The sequence below is a fragment of the Mesoplodon bidens genome (genome assembly GCF_964165515.1).
Source record: "Mesoplodon bidens genome assembly, chromosome: 1".
Classification (NCBI taxonomy): Eukaryota; Metazoa; Chordata; class Mammalia; order Artiodactyla; family Ziphiidae; genus Mesoplodon; species Mesoplodon bidens.
The window spans coordinates 212,692,903-212,716,180 of NC_138176.1; the positions used below are offsets into that span (position 1 = coordinate 212,692,903).

The 23,278-nt window shown below is 36.2% G+C and overlaps 1 protein-coding gene across 4 annotated transcripts in view; it reads right to left on the bottom strand.

Annotated features, from left to right (window-relative positions):
* Window positions 1–11,604: 11,604 nt before the first annotated feature.
* EIF4E (eukaryotic translation initiation factor 4E) overlaps window positions 11,605–23,278 on the bottom strand; it is a 46,168-nt gene continuing 34,494 nt past the window's right edge. For all 4 annotated transcript variants that reach the window (XM_081240294.1, XM_081240292.1, XM_081240293.1 and 1 more), the window contains exons 4-7: window positions 21,771–21,834; window positions 19,946–20,059; window positions 17,915–18,054; window positions 11,605–12,388 (exon numbers count right to left, since the gene is read on the bottom strand). In XM_081240294.1, coding sequence (XP_081096420.1) covers window positions 12,274–12,388; window positions 17,915–18,054; window positions 19,946–20,059; window positions 21,771–21,834 — 433 coding nt within the window. In that variant the 3' untranslated portion in view covers window positions 11,605–12,273. The remainder of the gene's footprint in view (window positions 12,389–17,914; window positions 18,055–19,945; window positions 20,060–21,770; window positions 21,835–23,278) is intronic.

The following is a 23,278-nucleotide window of genomic DNA, read 5'->3' on the forward strand; positions in this document are numbered from 1 at the left end:
AAAAACAAAAATAAACAATTGGGGCCTAATGAAACATCAAAGCTTTTGCACAGCAAAGGAAACCATAAACAAGAAAAAAGGAGAACCCTCAGAATGGGAGAAAAATTTGCAAACGAATCAACGGACAAAGGATTAATCTCCAAAATACAGAAACAGCTCATGCAGCTCAATATTAAAAAAACAAACAACCCAATCCAAAAATGGGCAGAAGACCTAAATAGACGTTCCTCCAAAGAAGACATACAGATGGCCAAGAAGCACATGAAAAGCTGCTCCACATCACTAATTATTAGAGAAATGCAAATTAAAACTACAATGAGGCATCACCTCACACCAGTTAGAATGGGCATCATCAGAAAATCTACAAACAACAAATGCTGGAGAGGGTGTGGAGAAAAGGGAACCCTCTTGCACTGTTGGTGGGAATGTAAATTGATACAGCCACTTTGGAGAATAGTATGGAGGCTCCTTATAAAAGTAAAAATAGAATTACCATATGATCCAGCAATCTCACTACAGGGCATATACCCAGAGAAGACCATAATGCAAAAAGACACATGCACCCCAATGTTCACTGCAGCACTATTTACAATAGCCAGGTCATGGGAGCAACCTAAATGCCCATTGACAGACAAATGGATAAAAAAGTTGTGGTAAATATATAAAATGGAATATTACTCAGCCATAAAAAGGAATGAAATTGAGTCATTTGTTGAGACGCGGGTGGATCTAGAGACTGTCATACAGAGTGAAGTAAGTCAGAAAGAGAAAAACAAATATCGTATATTAACGCATGTATGTGGAACCTAGAAATGATGAACCGGTTTGCAGGGCAGAAGTTGAGACACAGATGTAGAGAACAAACGTATGGATACCAAGGGGGGAAAACCGTGGTGGGGTGGGGATGGTGGTGTGCTGAATTGGACAGTTGGGATTGCCATGTATACACTGATGTGTATAAAATTGATGACTAATAAGAACCTGCAGTATAAAAATACAAAGAAATAAAAACTAATACTAAACTTTCTTTGGGTTATTTGTATGGAAATATGTTAATATAAGTGTTTCAGCCATTACATGAAATTTCTAAAAATCTTATATGTTCTTGAATAATGTTATAGTCATAATTCTAGTTATTACTTTAAGATGTATATCTCAGAAATAACTAAATTTCCTTGTCAATTGCATTGTTATGAACTTTCATCAAATCTTTAACCGTGGTCATTTTTTAAGTCATGTACAGTTTTGGGTGTACTCTGATGCTTTTGCAAAAATGTTCCTATGAAGGGTTTTATCTTCAAGAAGTCATGGAAAAGACTGACAAGTACAGGTTTCTGGTAACTGCCTATACTGCTGAACTGAATGAATAAGCATTTTCAGAACTCTAATGGAAAACTGATGAATTCATAGAAGTGCTAACAAAAGATTAAGATAAAAAAATTAATTACATGGGACTGAGTGAACTGATGACGATGATTATAAATTTTCTTTGTTTGAATAAAAAAAAAAGAATCCAGCACAGTGCTCAGCTTTTAGAGCAGAAAAGATATATGTTGAGTACATTTAATAAAGAAATTTTTAAGCAGCTGAAAAAGAATTACAGTAAGATAAAAAACTAATGTGCAAATCCCCTCCACCTTCTTTCTAACTGGTAACTTAAGAAGTTGATACCACACTTGGGTAAGATGAATATACACTCTTTGGCTATATGGTAAGTATTCATGTTGTTGCAGATGACTGGTTTACCAATCATGAATCATGTGATCTTAAATGGGTTAGTCTTGTAACATAATTATTGCCTTACCTTCTTCCCCCCCCCAAAACCGCCCCCTCCCCCCATATTCCACAGAGTACCTATAAGCACAAAACCAGCATTACCATTTTGGACAATGTCTTAACTATTTAACTGATTAAGAGTTAACAATGCCATGTGGCAAGATAATTCATTCAGTTATCTAGGAATACATTGTGTATTTATGCTGTATCTAATTAAAGTTAAATTAACCAAGTGTAAAAAAACAATGGAGGATTTAGACACTTTTTTAAAATGCCAACGGATATAAACTGCTTTATAAATTTAATAGGCTCACATTATCAGGGTTACTTTTCATGGTATTTTTTCAAACTGCAGATACCAAAATTTAAAAAAGAAATAGACTAGCATGGAAAAATCTCTTAATACATTCGTTACCAATGGTAGCTGAGCACAGCTGAGTGAAACTTTTGGTGTATACATATATAAACAGAGCCACAATATAAAATGTTCTTCTTACAGGCTGCAGTAAGAAATATACTGAAAAATGCTGTTTTATGCTTTAGAACTCTTTCAGTAGAGCCTAGACCCATCTCTGCAGATTTGGTGACATTCCATTCTGGCACATGTCTTTATCAAGCTCAACTTTCACAAAAAGAACGTGAAACTGCTTCTAAAGCATATGACTGCACACATAACTAGTTCTTCCGATACCGGTCTAAAAGTAAAACTCACTGCTATTTGAAACTAATTAAAAAGCTCATTTCAGAAACTATTTATACAGCACAGCTGCCTACTAGAACTTTCTGCAATGACAGAATGTCCGATATCTGAGCTACTGTTCTGGACACTGCAGATACAGATCATTATGCCTTAAAGTATGGTCCCTGGGTCACAATAATCATCACAAGATCACAAGAATCACTTAGGATCAGGCACAATGAAATTTGAAAAGGACTGGTTCTCAAGGGACACAGTACCACTATTACCATAACCAGTAGAAATTTATGTTACACTTTGATTATAACAAGTATAGGTGAGGTGCATCTGGCATTATTAGGGATGAGCAATACACAGATGTACACCTAATAGCTGGTATCCCAAATGACATTCAACTATCCTGCCAGACATTCATGTAAATTTTTTAAAAATCTACTTTTTTTTTTTTGCGGTACGCAGGCCTCTCACTGTTGTGGCCTCTCCCGTTGCGGAGCACAGGCTCCAGACGCGCAGGCTCAGCGGCCATGGCTCACAGGCCTAGCCGTTCCACAGCATGTGGGATCTTCCCGGACTGGGGCACGAACCCGTGTCCCCTGCATTGGCAGGCGGACTCTCAACCACTGCGCCACCAGGGAAGCCCTAAAAATCTACTTTTAATACTGAAAATTTGAATCTAACTATATTACCTAACATCTATCACCAAGCAATTTTTGCACAATTTTAATATACTCTGAATTTTCCAGAAATACCTTAAGTTAAAAAAATGTATAGTTTTGTCCAGAACTTAGTACTAAGCATTGTTCACTTCAGAGTAACTTAACAACTTGCATTTAGAGTTGTCACATTCACACTGACACTAGGTATGTGTTCAATTACGACTACTTTCATTATATAGTTGTTTGGGCTAAAATAACTGTACTAAAAACTTCCCTCTAATTTCCCCTCTGATTATTCTCTTATTATCTATTATTCTCTAGATAGGGAATTTATTTTTTAACAAGCAGTAAGCAATTTCACTTCAGGATAATAAGAGCATGCACTGATACATTTGTTTATACATATGGGGTGCTATGTCTGACATATGGGGTGCTGTGTCTGACAGTGATCCTTAAAAATCACTGGTTTAAGGATTTATGTGGCCGTCACCATCCCCCTAGATCAGGGGCCCTTCATTTGGGAATACAAGGACACTCAGCCTAAGGAATCCACGGAGTGGCTTCAGAACAAAAGAAATCCTAAATAATACATACAATTTGATATATATGTATAGCAACCTTGGGGGGTTAACAATGTAACTTTGTTCCATCCAAAACTGTTAGCTTATGTACCATTACATTACACCCTGAGACTATATATGCTGGGCTAGATTATAAACTTGGATCTCAAAATGTGGTCAAGCCCCACACCCAATTACATTTATGGAACTGCAATTTCATCACTTCATCAGCCTACACTAGGCTATTAATCCTGACAAAGGATTAACCTCCAAAGTTTACAAGCAGCTCATGCAGCTCAATATCAAAAAAGCAAACAACCTAATCCAAAAATGGGGAGAAGACCTAAACAGACATTTTTCCAAAGAAGATATACAGATAGACAACAAACACATGAAAGAATGCTCAACATCACTAATCATTAGAGAAATGCAAATTAAAACTATAATGAGGTATCACCTCACACCACTCAGAATGGCCATCATCAAAAGATCTACAAACAATAAATGCTGGAGAGGGTGTGGAGAAAAGGGAATCCTCTTGCACTGTTGGTGGGAATGTAAACTGATACAGCCACTATGGAGAACAGTAAGGAGGTTCCTTAAAAAACTAAAAATAGAACTACCATGTGAACCAGCAATCTCCACTACTGGGCATATACCCTGAGAAAACCAGCATTCAAAAAGAGTCATGTACCACAATGTTCACTGCAGCTCTATTTACAATAGCCAGGACGTGGAAGCAACCTAAGTGTCCATCGACAGATGAATGGATAAAGAAGATGTGGCACATATATACAATGGTATATTACTCAGCCGTAAAGAAACGAATACTGTATGCTAACACATATATATGGAATCTTAAAAAAAAAAAGGTTACGAAGAACCTAGGGGCAGGGCAGGAATAAAGATGCATACGTAGAGAACGGAATTGAGGACACGGGGAGGGGGTAGGGTAAGCTGGGAAGAAGTGAGAGAGTGGCACTGTCATATATACACTACCAAAATAGCTAGTGGGAAGCGGCTGCATAGCGCAGGGAGATTAGCTGGGTGCTTTGTGACCACCTAAAGGGGTGGGATAGGGAGAGTGATGCAAGAGGGAGGAGATATGGGGATATATGTATATGTATAGCTGATTCACTGTTATACAGCAGAAACTAACACCATTATAAAGCAATTATACTCCAATAAAGATGTTTTAAAAAAACCCAATCCCATAAAAGCTAGAATTACTATAGAATGTCAGCCACTGCATTACATATACTACAGGTTTTTTTTTATGAAGACCCATGGAAGAAGGCTAAAATTCATTACACATTTGCTCTGCACCTGGTACTGCACTATACTTTATACCAATGATGTGGTTTAAATCTCACCATTGCCCTCTGATATAGGTATCACTCATTGTTTCACAGATGACAAAACTGGCTTAGAGAGCTCAACTAACTTGACTAGGTTCATACATTGAATAGATGGCAGAACTAGAATTTGAACTGAGGCTCTCTGACACCAAAGCACGTGTGTGCTTTTCTGGAGCAGGTTGCTATTTATTCTTTAATCTTACTGTGGAGTATGTACTGAATCCCATCTTCCTTTGACATAGCCAGCTGTATACTTAAAAACAAAAATTGTGTCCCAGAAATGGCAATTGCCCAAGCATGACATTAGCATCTTTGAATAACTTGCTTCTCCATTTTATTTGGTTACTAGAATGGGCTTTATGGAATGGATTTTGCATGCTAACCTCACTTCTGGCTTAATCTTTTCTCACATCCCCCCCCCCCCGCTTTTTTTTACTTCCTATAATAAAGCAAGAAACAAACAGAGGCATACCACTTGCTGCTTTAGGTAATACAAAAAATATATTAAGACACTCCTGTAGAGTGAGTACAAGCTTTGCTTGATCATTTATAAACCACCATGCAATCATTTTTGTAGTTAAAAACACCAACTATCACTTTGAGAGTAAGTACATAAGCTCCAGTATTTCCCAGTTAGAGAACTTGATTACCTTGGCAGCTTTCTAAATAGTAGAAGAAATCTTAACATGCAGACAAACAATGAGCATTTGAGGACATGGGGAAAAAAGCAGGGAGGTCAGCTGGGATGTCTTTTAGCATAAGAACCCAAATAGTACCAGGGACAATCAGGAGAAACTGCAGTGGACTCAAGGACATTGTCTAAGTAGAGGGGAGAGAAGAAAATCATGATACAAATCACACTCTGTTGACTGGATTAATGGTAAAGCCATCAGGTGGGAATGGGGTTAGGGGCTTGCTGGAAGTGAAAAGGAAAAGAAAATAGGATAAGACATTTGGTTTTGCTGACACTGTCACTACAAAACATTTAGAGTAAGGATCAGCAAACTTCTACAAAGGCCCAGAGTAATAAATATCTTACACTTTGCAGGGCTGTCTCAGTCACAACTAGTCAACTCTGCCATTATAGGACACACACACACAAAAATCACAGACATGTGAACAAACATTAAGTCCATGTTTTAATAAAAATTTATTTATAAAACAGAATGCAGGCGAAATATGACCTATGAGCTATAGTTTGCTGACCCCTGACAGAGAAGTCCAATAGGCAGGGAGAAACGTGATCTGAAGCACAAGAAGGTGGTCATGGATAAGGACAGAGATTTGAAAGCCACTAACAGTATGGATAACCTAAGAATAGTAGAGATGGAAGATATGAACATTTAAAGATAGAACCCTTATAAAATAGCAACACTTAAAAAAACATGAAGAGGAGGTAAATAATTAATGGTAAATAATTAATAATTAATAAAAGGAGAAAAGTTGCATGAAATAGGAACTTATGATTCCCTTAAATATCATTCTGGCTCAATACAAATCCCGTATGCTTGGAAAAGCACAGAACACTGCAATATTTAACTATGGTTATTATCTAGAAGGCACTGCTAGAACACAGAAAAAGCCCCAAATGTATATGGAATACACCTAATTAACACTTTGACATAACAAGACAATGCAAAGCACGGTCAAGTTGGGACAAAATCTTATGCCTCACATACCTTATAAATTATCTTACACCAAAAACAAAATGTCAAGCATCATGCACAAACCACTTACCCAAAATTGAGTTAAAGGTTGAAGACAAAAAAAAAAAAAAAAAAAAAAAGCCCCAAACAAAAAACCCTTAAAAACAAATGTCAAAAGAAACTTGTTATGACAATATAAAGATGTGTTTGGGAAATGCTCTCAGTTCAAAAATTGTGAAGTTAAACTTCACTACAAGGCTTGAAAACAAAACTAGGTCCTATATCAGTGTTACCTGATTCAAGCTTTTTTAATATTTACAGGTCTAAAATAGAATTGCTAGCTTAATGCTTGTTTTTTGGAAAAAGTACAATCTAGCAAATAAACTATTTGTATTTTAAAACAATGTTGGCTCACTAGAAGAAAATAAAACAATTAAAAATCAATCAGAAAAATATCATGAGGAGCAAAACTGCAAAACTTGCAAAGCAGAATTCTGTAGAACACAATTACAAAATTGATGATGATCCTTGCATGTGGATTAGAACAGTCTGGGTGTGGAATGGGAAGAGAATAGGGCCATATAGTACTGCTAAAGAAAAGCAAACTTACACGTATCAAAAAACTACACTATACAAAGATAACACTACAACTTACATTGGGAGACTGTAAAGGCAAAAATTACGAGGAAAGAAGGCAGGCAGGCAGTCCTCCAATAAGGCATACGTTCATATAATGGATCACTAGGCAATTAAAAATGTCCTATATGCGTTATGACGTGTAAAACTGTCCAAGATTATTAAATGAGAAAACAATGCTATTGATATTGTCAATAAAATGATGTGTCCAAAGAAAAAAGTTACACACATGTGCACACACATACATCTGGTGTATGCACAGAAAATTTAGACATACAAGAAATTTGAGTGGTACCTTGAAAAAGAAGGGTAGGATTGAAGGAGGCAGGAAATTGTCACCTTCTACCCTTCTACAGTCAAAACAAAATAGGCATGTGTTATGTTTGTGTTTTATGTCAAACATTAAAGAAAAAAAATCAGTATTTTAGGTGAATAAAGGAGGAACTGCTATGTATAAAACCACACCAATACAGACACAATCATTTAAAATGCTTCAACAAATTCAAAAGTATGTTAAATAAATGACGAAATTTTTTAAAAGTACAATCTCATAACCAAAAAAGAGCCACGCCCACAAAACTTTACTTGCACAATCATACAGATTTCAGTAATATAAAGTAGAAATTAAGTCTTGCAAAAGCTGTAATTTACATGTGAGGGTTTGGTCGAGTCCTCCTATAGAGTGTGATGTTTAGACTCAATGTTAGAGCTGGAAGGGTGTTCAGAGCAAATAACTTCACTTTATATTTACCTCTAGACTACTAATCCCCACTAATAGAAACCCTAGGAGTTTCTATTTCAATAACATAAACTATTTGCAGAACCCTGTGGAAAGATTTATTTATTTTGAATAGATGTCTGCTTTTAAAATTTTACAGCAGGGACCAGTCTTTTGTTTTCTGCTGTATACCCCAGCACCTAGAGCACAGTAAACGGAGGTACTCAATATGTATTTTTTTGGAGGAAACATAGGTATATAACTTCTGTGCAAAACTATGAGGAATTTGTAAGTTCTGAAGTAAAAGAAAAGGGGGCAAGATTAAAATGTGGAAACTGGTTCCTCTGAATTGGGAAAGACATGGCACATGTGATCTCACGCCCACAATTTCTTTTTTTTTGTTTGTTTCTAGCAGTGGAAGAAATAATCACAAGACTATTAAAGTCTAAAACTATCTGAGGTACTAGAAATTTCTACTTTGAAATTCACAATAAGCAAGATACCAGAAAGTATTATTGAAAGACACTACAGACTAGGGCGGAAACTTTGACACCAAGTCCATTAGTTGTGAGATGAGGAGTGAAGAGATAGTAAGCTGGTTGTTTTTAGAGACTGATGGGCAAATGAGCTGGTCTTGGCTACTGAGGAAAACAACCTAAGAGTAGTGTCTCTCAAATTATATGTGACGAAGGACCACTTTTAAACCCCAAACTGCACTCTTGTCACAAAAATATTTTTAAAAATCCGTTAGTAGAGAAATGATCACATACTTTAATGTCACAGCAATATCAAATTTCCGTAGAAGTTTCTAAACATTCTTTAATTTCTATACTGGTCCAGAGAGACACCAGATAGCACTGCCCTACGGTTTTGTTTTTTAACGTCAATCTGACCTGAAATTTTGCATTTGCCCAGAGGGTCTAACTCTGAGTGAGAAAATTCAGCTCTTTTTTTCCTCTACTCAATAATGAAGACAATCCATAACAATTAAGAGATAAAAAGTAGCACAGAGACTTGTCATTAACTTGTTTTAATTTTAAAATGTAAAACATCACATTATCACACTGCCTTAGTAAATTAAAATTATACTTTTGAATGCAAACTTCAGCATTTAAGAATCTCAGCTCAACTTGAAAACTTTGCTTTATTTTGTCATTTATCTTAGAAGATAACAGGATATAGACACTTAAAACTGTATATGAAAATATTCACTTAATCTATGCACCTCTAAACTCCTGTACCTTTGTCTCCTTGTTCTCAAAACACCCCAAATGATTAGTTTAGCTGACTGTGAACAGAGTGGCCTCGGGGGACGCTCCATCTATTATACATTTCATTACCAAAGGAAGTAAAATTTAAAATGTCCTGACCTATAAACTTACTACAATCTGGTGCAATTTATTATAGCCCATCAGGTAGGCTCTATACCACTGAGACTGTATAATGTGCTTTACAGGATCTCCGAAACCAAATTTCCATGATTCAAATCCATACTAAGCGACTTAAATCCTCACTGCTCATTTCTTCATCTGTAAAAGGGGGATAACAGCACCTACATCAAAGGATTACTGTGCAGGTTAAAGTGCATGTGAAGTGCTTAGAACACTGCCTGGCACGTAAGTACTAAGTAAGGATTTTAACTTTTTGATTCTTACATAGTATGCCTCAAATCCTTCTGTAGAACTGGAATTATTAACAAAATTGGTTAAATGAAATATGGCACATCCTACAATGAACTACTATTTACCCATTAAAGATTGTTTTAATAATCTACTATGAAAATATATTTATTTATAATATCTTGTTAGAGAGGGAAAAGTAACTTAGAAAATCATGTACAATCTAATCTTATATTTAGAAAAGATGCTAATAAAGTTAGGAAATTTGCAAGTCATTGTGGTACTTAAGTGGCATTTGCCAAAAGTGACTCAGAATCATTCCTCCCCACCCATACTGGGAAAAAGACTTAAAACCGAATGTGATGCTCAGATGGTAATAATAAGGACAATCAAATGTTATAAATTAGGATTTAAAAAAATTTAGAACTGTGTACATTTAATGCATTATTCCTCCTCTACCCGCCAAAGCTGATACTTCTTAAAATGGACTGCATCCTAGAATTAAGGAAATTAAGCATTAATTTCTAATAGATATATTCTTCCAATGCCACCCATTGCCCACACACTACCACCTCCACGGTCACTTTTAAGCAAGCTCTTGAAGTGCTCACAACTTCATTTATCAACAAAGACAATAAATCACCTTAAACAATCACCCAACCTTAAACAACAGATATTACTAGGTACAGTATATTGAGATTATAAACACAAAAGACTCAGTTATTTCTAGAATACTGAACAAGGGGTGTTTGTGGTATTGCGGGTACTCAGGTGGTAGCTTGTGGTACCCTTTAAACTGTTTTAATTCCTCAATAAAATCAATACTATTAATTTCATGTTTATTTTATATAGGATTTTTGTCAAACTTAGCAGCTTTAAAATGAGTAATTCATAATCACCATCTAAAGACAAAATTTCCTCTCAATTAATGGTTCTCATTCTACCTACAGTTCAACTTACCCTTTTGTCTACAATATAGCCATATTTCATTTTACGGGATCTGAAATATACAATTATTATAAACAAACTGTTTTCAAATTTGCTTTCAAATGATGCCTATAAAGAGATCAAGTTTTTAAGTTTACATAAATCTATACTACACCAATTCATCATTATAAATACAAGCATTCATAACCTGTTTATTCTAATTCTATTTAGACAGCAACACTAACAAAATTCTTAATGCATACGCCCCCCACCACCTGTAACTCTTTCCCTATGGTGTCATTGGGACACTTGAAAAATAACATCTCAATTCAGCAACCAAGTTTTACAACTGCTATTCCTACCAATCAGATGGTGATGCACCAAGGTCACAATTCTCATGAGTTTTAACATATTAAGAGTACATTATTTACCTAAGACTGAAGGGCTGTGCCTCTTACTTTATTAAAAAAAAAAAAGATAGCCACATCAATTTAATTCCATATATATATGATGCTACCTGTTCAATTTATTAAAAATTAAAATAAACGTAATAATCAAACTAATGCTCCAAACTTACGCTATTCACGTGGAAGACACTACAAGAGAAGACACCATAGAGACTGCCTTGCAATAAGAAGTACAAATTCCTTCTACAGAGATGGAGAAATAAAAGGAAGGACAAATCTAGTTGTCTAAAAGACAATTCACTGTACACATTTTATTTACAGTTTTGTACACTGTCTTAATATGAATGGGACCACTTTTCTACTTGAGCCATTTTTTAACCAAAGCAAAATAACCTAAGTATAACAAAGTGTTAAAATACAGCATAAAGATACAAAAACAGACATACTAATTCTAATTAGGAATGTAATTATGATGTTACACTTTTTATAATCCACAATTATGTTTAGGAAATCACACAAACATAGATCACTGATTTGAATGAAATGCATAAATTTGTAGCAAAGCTTTGTAGTTACAAAAAAACAAAAAAATTACCAAAGAATGCACAAAATTAATGTTTATTCCACCTCTGTGTCATATTCCTGGATCCTTCACCAATGTTACATGAGGAAAAAAACAAAAGCAAAACAAATGAAAAACTGAAATCAGAATCACTAATGTTATCAAGTAGGGAAACAAATAAATTAAAATCTAGCAGCCATCAGCAAGAGTACAGCACAGACAATGCTGTAAAAAGAAACAAAGAAAATTGTTAGAAAACTGTATGCATCATACTCTTTCAAACCAGCAAAATATGCTCCTGCATACAATGGAACATAAACAGAATTGTTCTCTTGTAAGGTATAGAAATGCAAATTCTTTGCTTTAATATTGTAGATGGGTCAAATGTGTTTGTAATCGTTAATTCTTTTAAGCTATTACAGAGTGGGCCAGGAACACATTTATTGATTCTGGGGACGATGTGTACTATAATTCTTTGATTGGGATAGTGGACACTCTAGCCAAAATTAAAAAAAAAACAACAACAAAAAAAAACTATGAACACAGAAGTACAAGACAAAGGCGAATGAGACTTCTCTTATATCTTAGCAACATTTAGATGGAAATCAAATTTAAATGCAGTCCACTCTGCTTTTGAAGAGGCTTTGGTTCAGCTCCCAAATCTCGATTGCTTGACGCAGTCTCCTATGAGAATACTCAGAAGGTGTCTTCTTAAACAACAAACCTATTTTTAGTGGTGGAGCCGCTCTTAGTAGCTGTGTCTGCATGGGACTGATAACCAATCACTATCTTTGGAGGAAGTCCTAACCTTTCCTTGTATACCCTCCTAGAAAATGAAAAAGAAGAAAAGTAGCCATTAATTTTTATTCAAACATACACCCCAAATCCAGTATTATTATTCTTTACATTAAAAAATAATACCTAGAGAGTGAAATAGGAAATTGCACACCTTTTTCCTTTTAGCAAAATTTACTCTTCATTTTCACAACAATCTTGGTTAATCACTTAACCAATACTTGAGTCTACTATGTATCAGGTACTGTGATAATTATCAGTAAATTAATAATAAGCAAAGCAAGGACAGTCTCTAGGCTCATGGTGTTTATAGTTTAGAGTATTTGATTATTTACAAACTCACAAATACATATGGTGGAGGTGTATCACATACCTAATTAATGTATTCAAAATCAATTACACGCACGTCTTAATTTTCTGATCTAAAATGCTTCAATTATATTTTACATATAAACCTTAATAAATACTGTATGTTACTGCAATTACATTTACCTTACCTATTACCGACAAGAATGCACACACAAAAATTAAACACTGTGAAGGTGATTTATGATATTTTAAGGATAATTTAGAACATGACATGATTTCTGCCTTATATATTAAATCTACAACCTAATTTTCAAATAAGATGTGACTGAGTATCAAAGAGGGTAAGCACAGGGGTTGTGATATTATTAACAAGGAGGATCTAATCTCCTCTTTGAAATCAGAGAAATCTCTCCTTTTAAAAACTCATGAGGTCAAAGTATAATGCTAAGAGAATGAAGCACATCTCAAGGCCAAGGAACAAAAATAAGGCTGTGTGGCTACAGCTCACAAGAAAGGTAAATATGAGAGAGAAGGCTGACAAGGTAAAATTGGGGACAGATCATACGATCTTATGAGAACATCATAGGTCAAGTTAGGAATCTGGTATCTGAGAAAAAATAGCAAAATTTTAAAAATAGGCACCAAAATGAAACAAAAATAAAGAGATATACATTTTCATGGAGCTAAATACTCCAGCAGTATGATACCAGGAAATTTTATTCACACTCTACCCTTCAGAAGACTTTACTACCTTCCTTCGAATAGGGTATTTAAAAATAATTTTATGATAACTAAAATTATAACTATTATCAAATTTACATTAGGATATAATGTATTACCTTCAATTATACTTAATCACTAAAAATGCCAAAAGAGCACTGAGCCATGCAACTTAAAAGGGTGAAAAAAAATTTTTCCTTGAAAAAGTGAGGCCAAAAGTTTTATAGAGATTTCAAAAATGTTTAATATTGACACAAATAAAAAACTTTCCGAGGAAAGAAGTTCATACTTAGTTTCTTTAACACATTTTCAAAGAAATAGGAGACTCCCCCAGTCAGTAAGTTTTAAGGCTGACAGAAAGATCAGGAATATGGTGACGAAGCAACAATCAACCTTCTCTTATAAGAAACCCCATGGAGAATGAAACCTGGAAAATCCCCACACCTGTTAATCCAGAGAGGAATTATGTTCATAGGAGAATTCATAATGTTTGAAAAATCAACATTCAAAGAGGCAAACTAAACATCTTGTGACTTATGACTGGTACTTACTTTTAACACAAAATTTAAAGTCCAATTTTACTAATTTAAATATAGTAAAAAGAAAATCCTAGTCAACACTGACTGACACTTGCGGGGAGCGGGGGCAGGGATGACAGGCAACTTTTGCAAACAGTAATATTTGCCCCAAATATTGATAAATCATTAGCCAGACTCATCAAGAAAAAAAGGGAGAAGACTCAAATCAATAGAATTAGAAATGACACTGCAGAAATACAAAAGATCATGAGAGATTATTACAAGCAACTCTATGCCAATAAAATGGACAACCTGGAAGAAATGGACAAATTCTTAGAAATGCACAACCTGCCAAGACTGAATCAGGAAGAAATAGAACATATGAACAGACCAATCACAAGCACTGAAATTGAAACTGTGATAAAAATCTTACAACAAACAAAAGCCCAGGACCAGATGGCTTCACAGGCGAATTCTATCAAACATTGAGAGAAGAGCTAACACCTATCCTTCTCAAACTCTTCCAAAATATAGCAGAGGGAGGAACACTCCCAAACTCATTCTACGAGGCCATCACCTTGATACCAAAACCAGACAAGGATGTCACAAAGAAAGAAAACTACAGGCCAATATCACTGATGAACATAGATGCAAAAATCCTCAACAAAATACTAGCAAACAGAATCCAACAGCACATTAAAAGGATCATACACCATGATCAAGTGGGGTTTATTCCAGGAATGCAAGGATTCTTCAATATACGCAAATCAATCAACGTGATACACCATATTAACAAATTGAAGGAGAAAAACCATATGATAATCTCAACAGATGCAGAGAAAGCTTTCGACAAAATTCAACACCCATTTATGATAAAAACCCTGCAGAAAGTAGGCATAGAGGGAACTTTCTTCAACATAATAAAGGCCATATATGACAAACCCACAGCCAGCATCGTCCTCAATGGTGAAAAACTGAAACCATTTCCACTAAGATCAGGAACAAGACAAGGCTGCCCACTCTCACCACTCTTATTCAACATAGTTTTGGAAGTTTTAGCCACAGCAATCAGAGAAGAAAAGGAAATAAAAGGAAATAAAAGGAATCCAAATTGGAAAAGAAGAAGTAAAGCTGTCACTGTTTGCAGATGACGTGATACTATACATAGAGAATCCTAAACATGCTACCAGAAAACTACTAGAGCTAATCAATGAATTTGGTAAAGTAGCAGGATACAAAATTAATGCACAGAAATCTCTGGCATTCCTGTACACTAATGATGAAAAATCTGAAAGTGAAATCAAGAAAACACTCCCATTTACCACTGCAACAAAAAGAATAAAATATCTAGGAATAAACCTACCTAAGGAGACAAAAGACCCGTATGCAGAAAATTATAAGACACTGATGAAAGAAATTAAAGATGATACAAATAGATGGAGAGATATACCATGCTCCTGGATTGGAAGAATCAATATTGTGAAAATGACTCTACTACCCAAAGCAATCTACAGATGCAATGCAATCCCTATCAAACTACCACTGGCATTTTTCACAGAACTAGAACAAAAAATTTCAAAATTTGTTTGGAAAAACAAAAGACCCCGAATAGCCAATGCAATCTTTTTTTTTTTTTTTTTTTTTGTTTTTTGCGGTATGCGGGCCTCTCACTGCTGTGGCCTCTCCCGTTGCGGAGCACAGGCTCCGGACGCGCAGGCTCAGCGGCCATGGCTCACGGGCCCAGCCGCTCCGCGGCATGTGGGATCTTCCCGGACCGGGGCACGAACCCGTGTCCCCTGCATCGGCAGGCGGACTCTCAACCACTGTGCCACCAGGGAAGTCCAAAAGTTTCTTTTTTTTTTTTTTTCCGGTACGCGGGCCTCTCACTGTTGTGGCCTTTCCCGTTGCGGAGCACAAGCTCCGGACGCGCAGGCTCAGCGACCATGGCTCACGGACCCAGCCGCTCCGCGGCACGTGGGATCTTCCCAGACCGGGGCACAAACCCGTGTCCCCTGCATCGACAGGCGGACTCTCAACCACTGCGCCACCAGGGAAGCCCTGCCAATGCAATCTTGAGAATGAAAAACGGAGCTGGAGGAATCAGACTCCCTGACTTCAGACTATACTACAAAGCTACAGTAATCAAGACAGTGTGGGACTGGCACAAAAACAGAAAGATAGATCAATGGAACAGGATAGAAAGCCACGCACATATGGTCACCTTATCTTTGATAAAGGAGGCAGGAATGTACAGTGGAGAAAGGACAGTCTCTTCAATAAGTGGTGCTGGGAAAACTGGATAGGGACATGTAAAAGTATGAGATTAGATCACTCCCTAACACCATACACAAAAATAAGCTCAAAATGGATTAAAGACCTAAATGTAAGGCCAGACACTATCAAACTCTTAGAGGAAAACATAGGAAGAACACTCTATGACATAAATCACAGCAAGATCCTTTTTGACCCACCTCCTAGAGAAATGGAAATAAAGACAAAAATAAACACATGGGACCTAATGAAACTTTAAAGCTTTTGCACAGCAAAGGAAACCATAAACAAGACCAAAAGACAACCCTCAGAATGGGAGAAAATATTTGCAAATGAAGCAACAGACAAAGGATTAATCTCCAAAATTTATAAGCAGCTCGTGCAGCTCAATAACAAAAAAACAAACAACCCAATCCAAAAATGGGCAGAAGACCTAAATAGACATTTCTCCACAGAAGATATACAGACTGCCAACAAACACGTGAAAGGATGCTCAACATCTTTACTCATTAGAGAAATGCAAATCAAAACTACAATGAGATATCATCTCACACCAGTCAGAATGGCCATCATCAAAAAATCTAGAAACAATAAATGCTGGAGAGGGTGTGGGAAAAAGGGAACACTCTTGCACTGCTGGTGGGAATGTGAATTGGTACAGCCACTATGGAGAACGGTATGGAGGTTCCTTAAAAAACTACAAATAGAACTACCATATGACGCAGCAATCCCACTACTGGGCATATACCCTGAGAAAACCATAATTCAAAAGGAGTCATGTACCAAAATGTTCATAGCAGCCCTATTTACAATAGCCCGGAGATGGAAACAACCTAAGTGTCCATCATCGGATGAATGGATAAAGATGTGGCACATATATACAAGGGAATATTACTCAGCCATAAAAAGAAACGAACTTGAGCTATGTGTAATGAGGTGGATGGACCTAGAGTCTGTCATACAGAGCGAAGTAAGCCAGAAAGAGAAAGACAAATACTGTATGCTGACACATATATATGGAATTTAAGAAAAAAAATGTCATGAAGAACATAGGGGTAAGACAGGAATAAAGACACAGATCTACTAGAGAATGGACTTGAGGATATGGGGAGGGGGAAGGGTAAGCTGTGACAAAGCGAGAGTGGCATGGACATATATACACTACCAAATGTAAGGTAGATAGATAGAGGGAAGCAGCCGCAGAGCACAGGGAGATCAGCTCGGTGCTTTGTGACCGCCTGGCGGGGTGGGATAGGGATGGCGGGAGGGAGACGCAAAAGGGAGGGGATATGGGAACATATGTATATGTATAACTGATTAAATTTGTTTAAAAAAAAGAAGTTTTAAAATTTACACACGTTGGTTTTAAATATGGACAAACCCAAGCTACTGTCACTTAAACTTCAATGGCAAATGCCAATATTCACCAAATTATTGAGTATTATACATTAGCATTATGGTTTTAAAGTAGGGCAAAAAAGACATATTCTCATATGCTAAATAATAAAATGCTACATGGTAAAACAGTGATTATATACCCCATTGCTAGGAAAAAGAAATTTTACAGAAGTGAAAAAAATATGAATAAGACACCGAATACCAATACACAGCAGTTCAAGATTATAAAAGTGTTCATGAAAACTAGGAAAATAATGATCTACATAAATACTTTTAATTTAAAAAGTACTTCTGCTTTTAGTTATCTATTTTAAAAGAAGCACACAAAAAGCAAAACTTACCCTATATGTGTAACTGCTTCTCTGTTTTCACATTCAGTAGTCCATATTGCTATTTTATCACCTTTAGCTCTAACATTAACCACAGCTCCACATACATCATCACTGTAGTCATCAAAAGACTCTCCAATAAGGCACAGCAGCTTAAAAGAAAAAACCCAAATCTCAAATTACATTCAATAGATGATAAACAGCTTATTAAGCTGCAAATGTCTCAAATATCTGTATATATACAAAACTGAAAAAGTTTTAAATCAAGAGTCGACTTTTTTTTTTTTTTTTACGCGGGCCTCTCACTGTTGTGGCCTCTCCCGTTGCAGAGCACAGGCTCTGGATGCGCAGGCCCAGCGGCCATGGCTCATGGGCCCAGCCGCTCCGCAGCATGTGGGATCTTCCCGGACTGGGGCACGACCCCGTGTCCCCTGCATCGGCAGGCGGACTCTCAACCACTGCGCCACCAGGGAAGCCCAAGCGTCGACTTTCTGAATGCCTAAATTATATTTATATATAGTTTTTTGTCCTGGCCTTTAAAATTTTTGTTAATTTGATTCTTTAATACCAGGAACATGATCAGTTTTGTTAACTTTTTTAGCAAATTGGGCAACTGATGTCCAGGCACATAAAAGGTGAATTATTTTATTAATATTCACTTTGCTCTGCTGCTGCTTACACTTGCCAGCAAATATTAATGGAATAACTGAAAAAGCTGCTTAATTGCCTCTTGTTCTTGTTTTTCATGAACATTTTCTAACTTAAAAAAAAACTGTAGTAAATACATGACATAAAATTTACCATATTAACCATTTTTAAGTGTATGGTTCAGTGGCATTAAGTATATTCACACTGTACCACCAACAATCTCCAGAACTTTTGTCATCCTGCAAAACTGAAATGACTTTTTAATGCAGAATTCTAAAATAGTAATTACTGATAATCTCTCCCAAAAGCAAAATAAAGTTTCTTTTCTTCTTTTTTTTTGGTGGTACGAGGGCCTCTCACTGTTGTGGCCTCTCCCCTTGCAGAGCACAGGCTCCGGACGCGCAGGCTCAGCGGCCATGGCTCACGGGCCCAGCCACTCCGCGGCATGTAGGATCTTCCTGGACCGGGGCATGAACCCGTATCCCCTGTATCGGCAGGCGGACTCTCAGCCACTGTGCCACCAGGGAAGCCCAGTTTCTTTCTTTCTTTTTCTTTTTTTTTTTAAACTTATTTATTTATTTGGTTGCATCGGGTCTTAGTTGCAGTTCTCGGGCTCCCTAGTTGCAGCTTGCCAGCTCCTTAGTTGCGGCATGTGAATTCTTAGTTGCGGCATGCATGTGGGAACTAGTTCCCTGACCAGGTATCAAATCCGGGCCCCCTGCATTGGGAGCTGGGAGTCTTAACCACTGCACTGCCAGGGAATTCCCGCAAAATTAAGTTTCTTCTTTAAAAAGCCATTCACTGAAATGTTTATTATTGCTCAACTTAGTAAGGGCTAACCATAAACCAGACACTGTCAAGTGATAGGGATACAAAAGAGACTATAATCCCTGCTCCTAAAAGCTTGGGGTTTGAAAACTTTCACTAGAGAAAATGCCTATTATCTCATATTTAATAAATGTCATATGAAGCCAAAAGTTCCAAGTTACATCACAACATATAAGCTGAATAATATCAAGCTACAATTTCACTGTTTCCTTCATTGATCTAAAAAGTTTAGTATACAGAGCAATACTCAAGAGGATTGTAAAAAAACTTACATCATACAAAATGTGAGACGTTCTATAATTTTGAATTTAATGAAATGACCAGGATTACCTTATTCTGGAAGGTGAGTCAACTGCCAATCACTTTCTGGATGTGTAATATGTGGTAGGGAGTTTCACTGTATTAGTATGTAAGAAGTATACAAGATTCACAGGACAGAACAAAATTAAGTGCTGGCTTAGCTAAAGTGGGAATCCTTATCTCGTTTTGAATTAAGTAACCAATGTAAAATGTAACATAAGTTAAGTTTTAGTATTCCGAAACAGCTTTATAATTTTAAAACCTTACTGTCTCTAGCCAAAAGCGATCGAGGTCACTTCGTCTCTGCTGTTTGTTCAATGTAATTAGCCATCGTCCTCCTCGTTTGTTTTTCTCATCTTCCCACATAGGCTCAATACCATCCTACAAGGTTAGGGAGACAACAATATGAGACAATACTGTTACTTTAACTTGAGATCACCATTAGAAACAGCAAGCAACAACCCTATTAACTATTTACTTTACACCCATAAAAACTGTTAATTGATGTAGTGGGGAAAAAAAGCACACAAGACTTAAAGCAAAATTAGAGTCCTGACTTGGGCACTTATTAACTATCAAACCTTGGGTTTCACTTAATTTGGAGGCTCTAAAACATTCTGAGTAACAGATACCTTTGAGAAGCTATATACATTTCTATACCTAGAAAATATATAAAAAACTTACACAATTTTAGAGAGCTAATGACTGTCCCACCCACTACCAGCTGACAAAACTCATAAATATCTCAAGGACCCACACACTCCAGGTTAAGAATTCCTGACAAACTCTGGACTTCAGTCTACTCAAATATATAAAGAAGAAACAGATTGGATGATCCATTTGGATGATCAAAGCTCTCCTCAAAATCAATCACAGTATGTGCCCATACAGTCTGACTCTCACTTAATTTCAATAACTGGGTTGGCCAAAAGGTTCATTTGGTTTTTTCCGTAAGATGCATCTAGTAGCACTCAGTTGTCTTTAACTTCATTCAAAACAATTTCGTTAGATTGTATGTGACAGCTGTCATATCAGAGTGCATTTTAAAAAAGACTTATCAGAATTGGTGAATTTTCATGTAGCCATTTTAATATTGAAAATGTTAGAAAAAAAGCGACATTTTCGGCTTTATTATTTCAAGAAAGGTAAAAATGCAACATTTATGCAAAAAAAGAATTGTGCTGTGTATGGAGAAGGTGCTGTGACTGACTGAACGTGTCTAAAATGGTTTGCAAAGTTTTGTGCTGGAGATTTCTCGCTGGACGATGCTCCACAGTCAGGCAGACCAGCTGAAGTCGATAGCAATCAAATCGAGACACTAACTGAGAACAATCAACATAATATCATACAGGAGAGAGCCAGCATACTCAAAATACCAAAATCAAGTGCTGACCATCATTTGCACTAGCTTGGTTTTATGAATTGCTTTTATGTTTAGGTTCCACATAAGTGAAAAAAACCTTCTTGAACGTATTCAAGCATGCAATTCTCTACTTAAACGTAAGGAAAACTTTCCGTTTTTAAAACAAATTGTGACAGGTGATGAAAAGTGGATACTGTACAATAATGTGGAACAGGAGATCCTGGGCAAGCTAAATGAACCACCATCAACCACACCAAAGGCTGAATACATTGTTCAATAAAGTTCTTGAAGAAAATGAAAAACATGCCTTGAATAAATACAATTAGAGAAGAAAAACAAAAACAATTAGAGAAGAAAAACACTAGACGTTTTGATGAAGGGCAAAACAGAACAATGCTAATTTAATTAGACAATTAGACCTATGAGTTACGGGGCTTCAAATGTAGTTCTATTACTTTAAAACATGTTTTAACTAAATTAAATGTGTCTTTTATTTTTACTTAAAAAAAATGTGTCTTTTATTTTTACCAAAAAGGCACTTTTTGGCCAACCCAATGTTTATACTAAAATAGGGCAAAATATATTTATGCTAAAACCTGGTAAAGCTAATTTAATTATTCTCCAAGCATCACAACATTAACTATTCCTATGTTCATGGCAAGATTTTTTAATGAATACCTGAGTGGTCCAGTCTTATAATAAATATATGAAATCACCAACTAAACATACCTTAAAAAGTGAATAGTCACAGCCAGGCATTAAATTACTAGACAACTGGATATGGTTGTACAGACTAGATAAAAGAAAAGAACAATTATAAACATAGCATATGTAATGCAAAGTTTAGGTGCATACATATACATTCAGAGAATATGATAAAAATAAGATAAAAACTCATGTTTACTTCCCGCCCCCATGAAGTCAATTTCTGAAATGGACCAAACAGATCTTAGTAACAGTCAGCCTTAAGAATCAACATCTGATGATTTTCAAGAAAATATTTTTAATAATTTTATTCTGACAATTTTGATGTATTAGTTAACTTAATACATACATATGTATACACAAGAAACTGAAAATAGAGGTATGAGGTGGCTTTAAGTAGATGAAAGAATCCGTGAGACGAATGAACAGTTTTAAACACACAAAAAGACAAATCAAGAGAAAGCAAGACAAACTCCCTGACCATCAGGATTGCAAGACTAAAATAAGTCAACATTATTATCCTTGAAAGTATCCAAGAGTGGAACAGATCAATGGTTCCCAAACACCACACACCATTACTAGTTTAAGTCAGCATAATAATCTTTTGGGGAGCTTTTAAAAACAAAACAGGACTTCCCTGGTGGTGCAGTGGTTAAGAATCCGCCTGCCAATGCAGGGGACACAGGTTTGAGCCCTGGTCCGGGAATATCGTACATGTCACAGAGCAATTAAGCCCGTGCACCACAACTACTGAGCCCGTGTGCCACAATTACTGAAGCCTGCCTGTCTAGAGCCCATGCTCTGCAACAAGAGAAGCCTCTGCAATGAGAAGCCCATGCACCGCAACTAAGAGTAGGCCCCGCTCACCGCAATTAGAGAAAGCCCACGCACAGCAAGACCCAATGCAGCCAAAAATAAATAAATTTATTAAAATAGCAACCAAAAAAAAATTAAAAACAGTTCCTTACCCTACTTCTTGAGATTTTAATTCCTTAAATATAGGATGGAACCATAGAATCTGTATTTTTAAACTACTTCCCAAATAGTAATACCTAACTAAGGATAATAACACCATCCATGGTCACTAGTCACATAGCTAAGATCATCACTTCTATAAAAAATATTGGAGACAGGCAAAGCATTCTTACACTGTTGCCAGTTTTATAACAATTTTGCCGTGACAGACTTTAGGAGATCAAATGATCTAGGCTTCTACCTTCAGGCTAGTGAAATATCTAAATTAAATTTAAAAAATTTCTTAAAGAATGTTTTCAATTAAAAGTGACCACTCAAAAGGATCTCAATATACAGTTTTCTCTAATTATTCTATGCTTTGTTTTCAGTGATTCAAATGCATACTAAATGCGTAATATGGGCAAAGCACTAGAAATATACAGAAAATTGTTTCTGCCCTGGAGAAAGTATACATTACATGCATAAGTTTTCTAATCACAATCTGTTAGTCTGTGTGCTACACTCAGGGAGTTAACATTAAAACATAAGAATCACATCACTGATATGATCCAAAATAC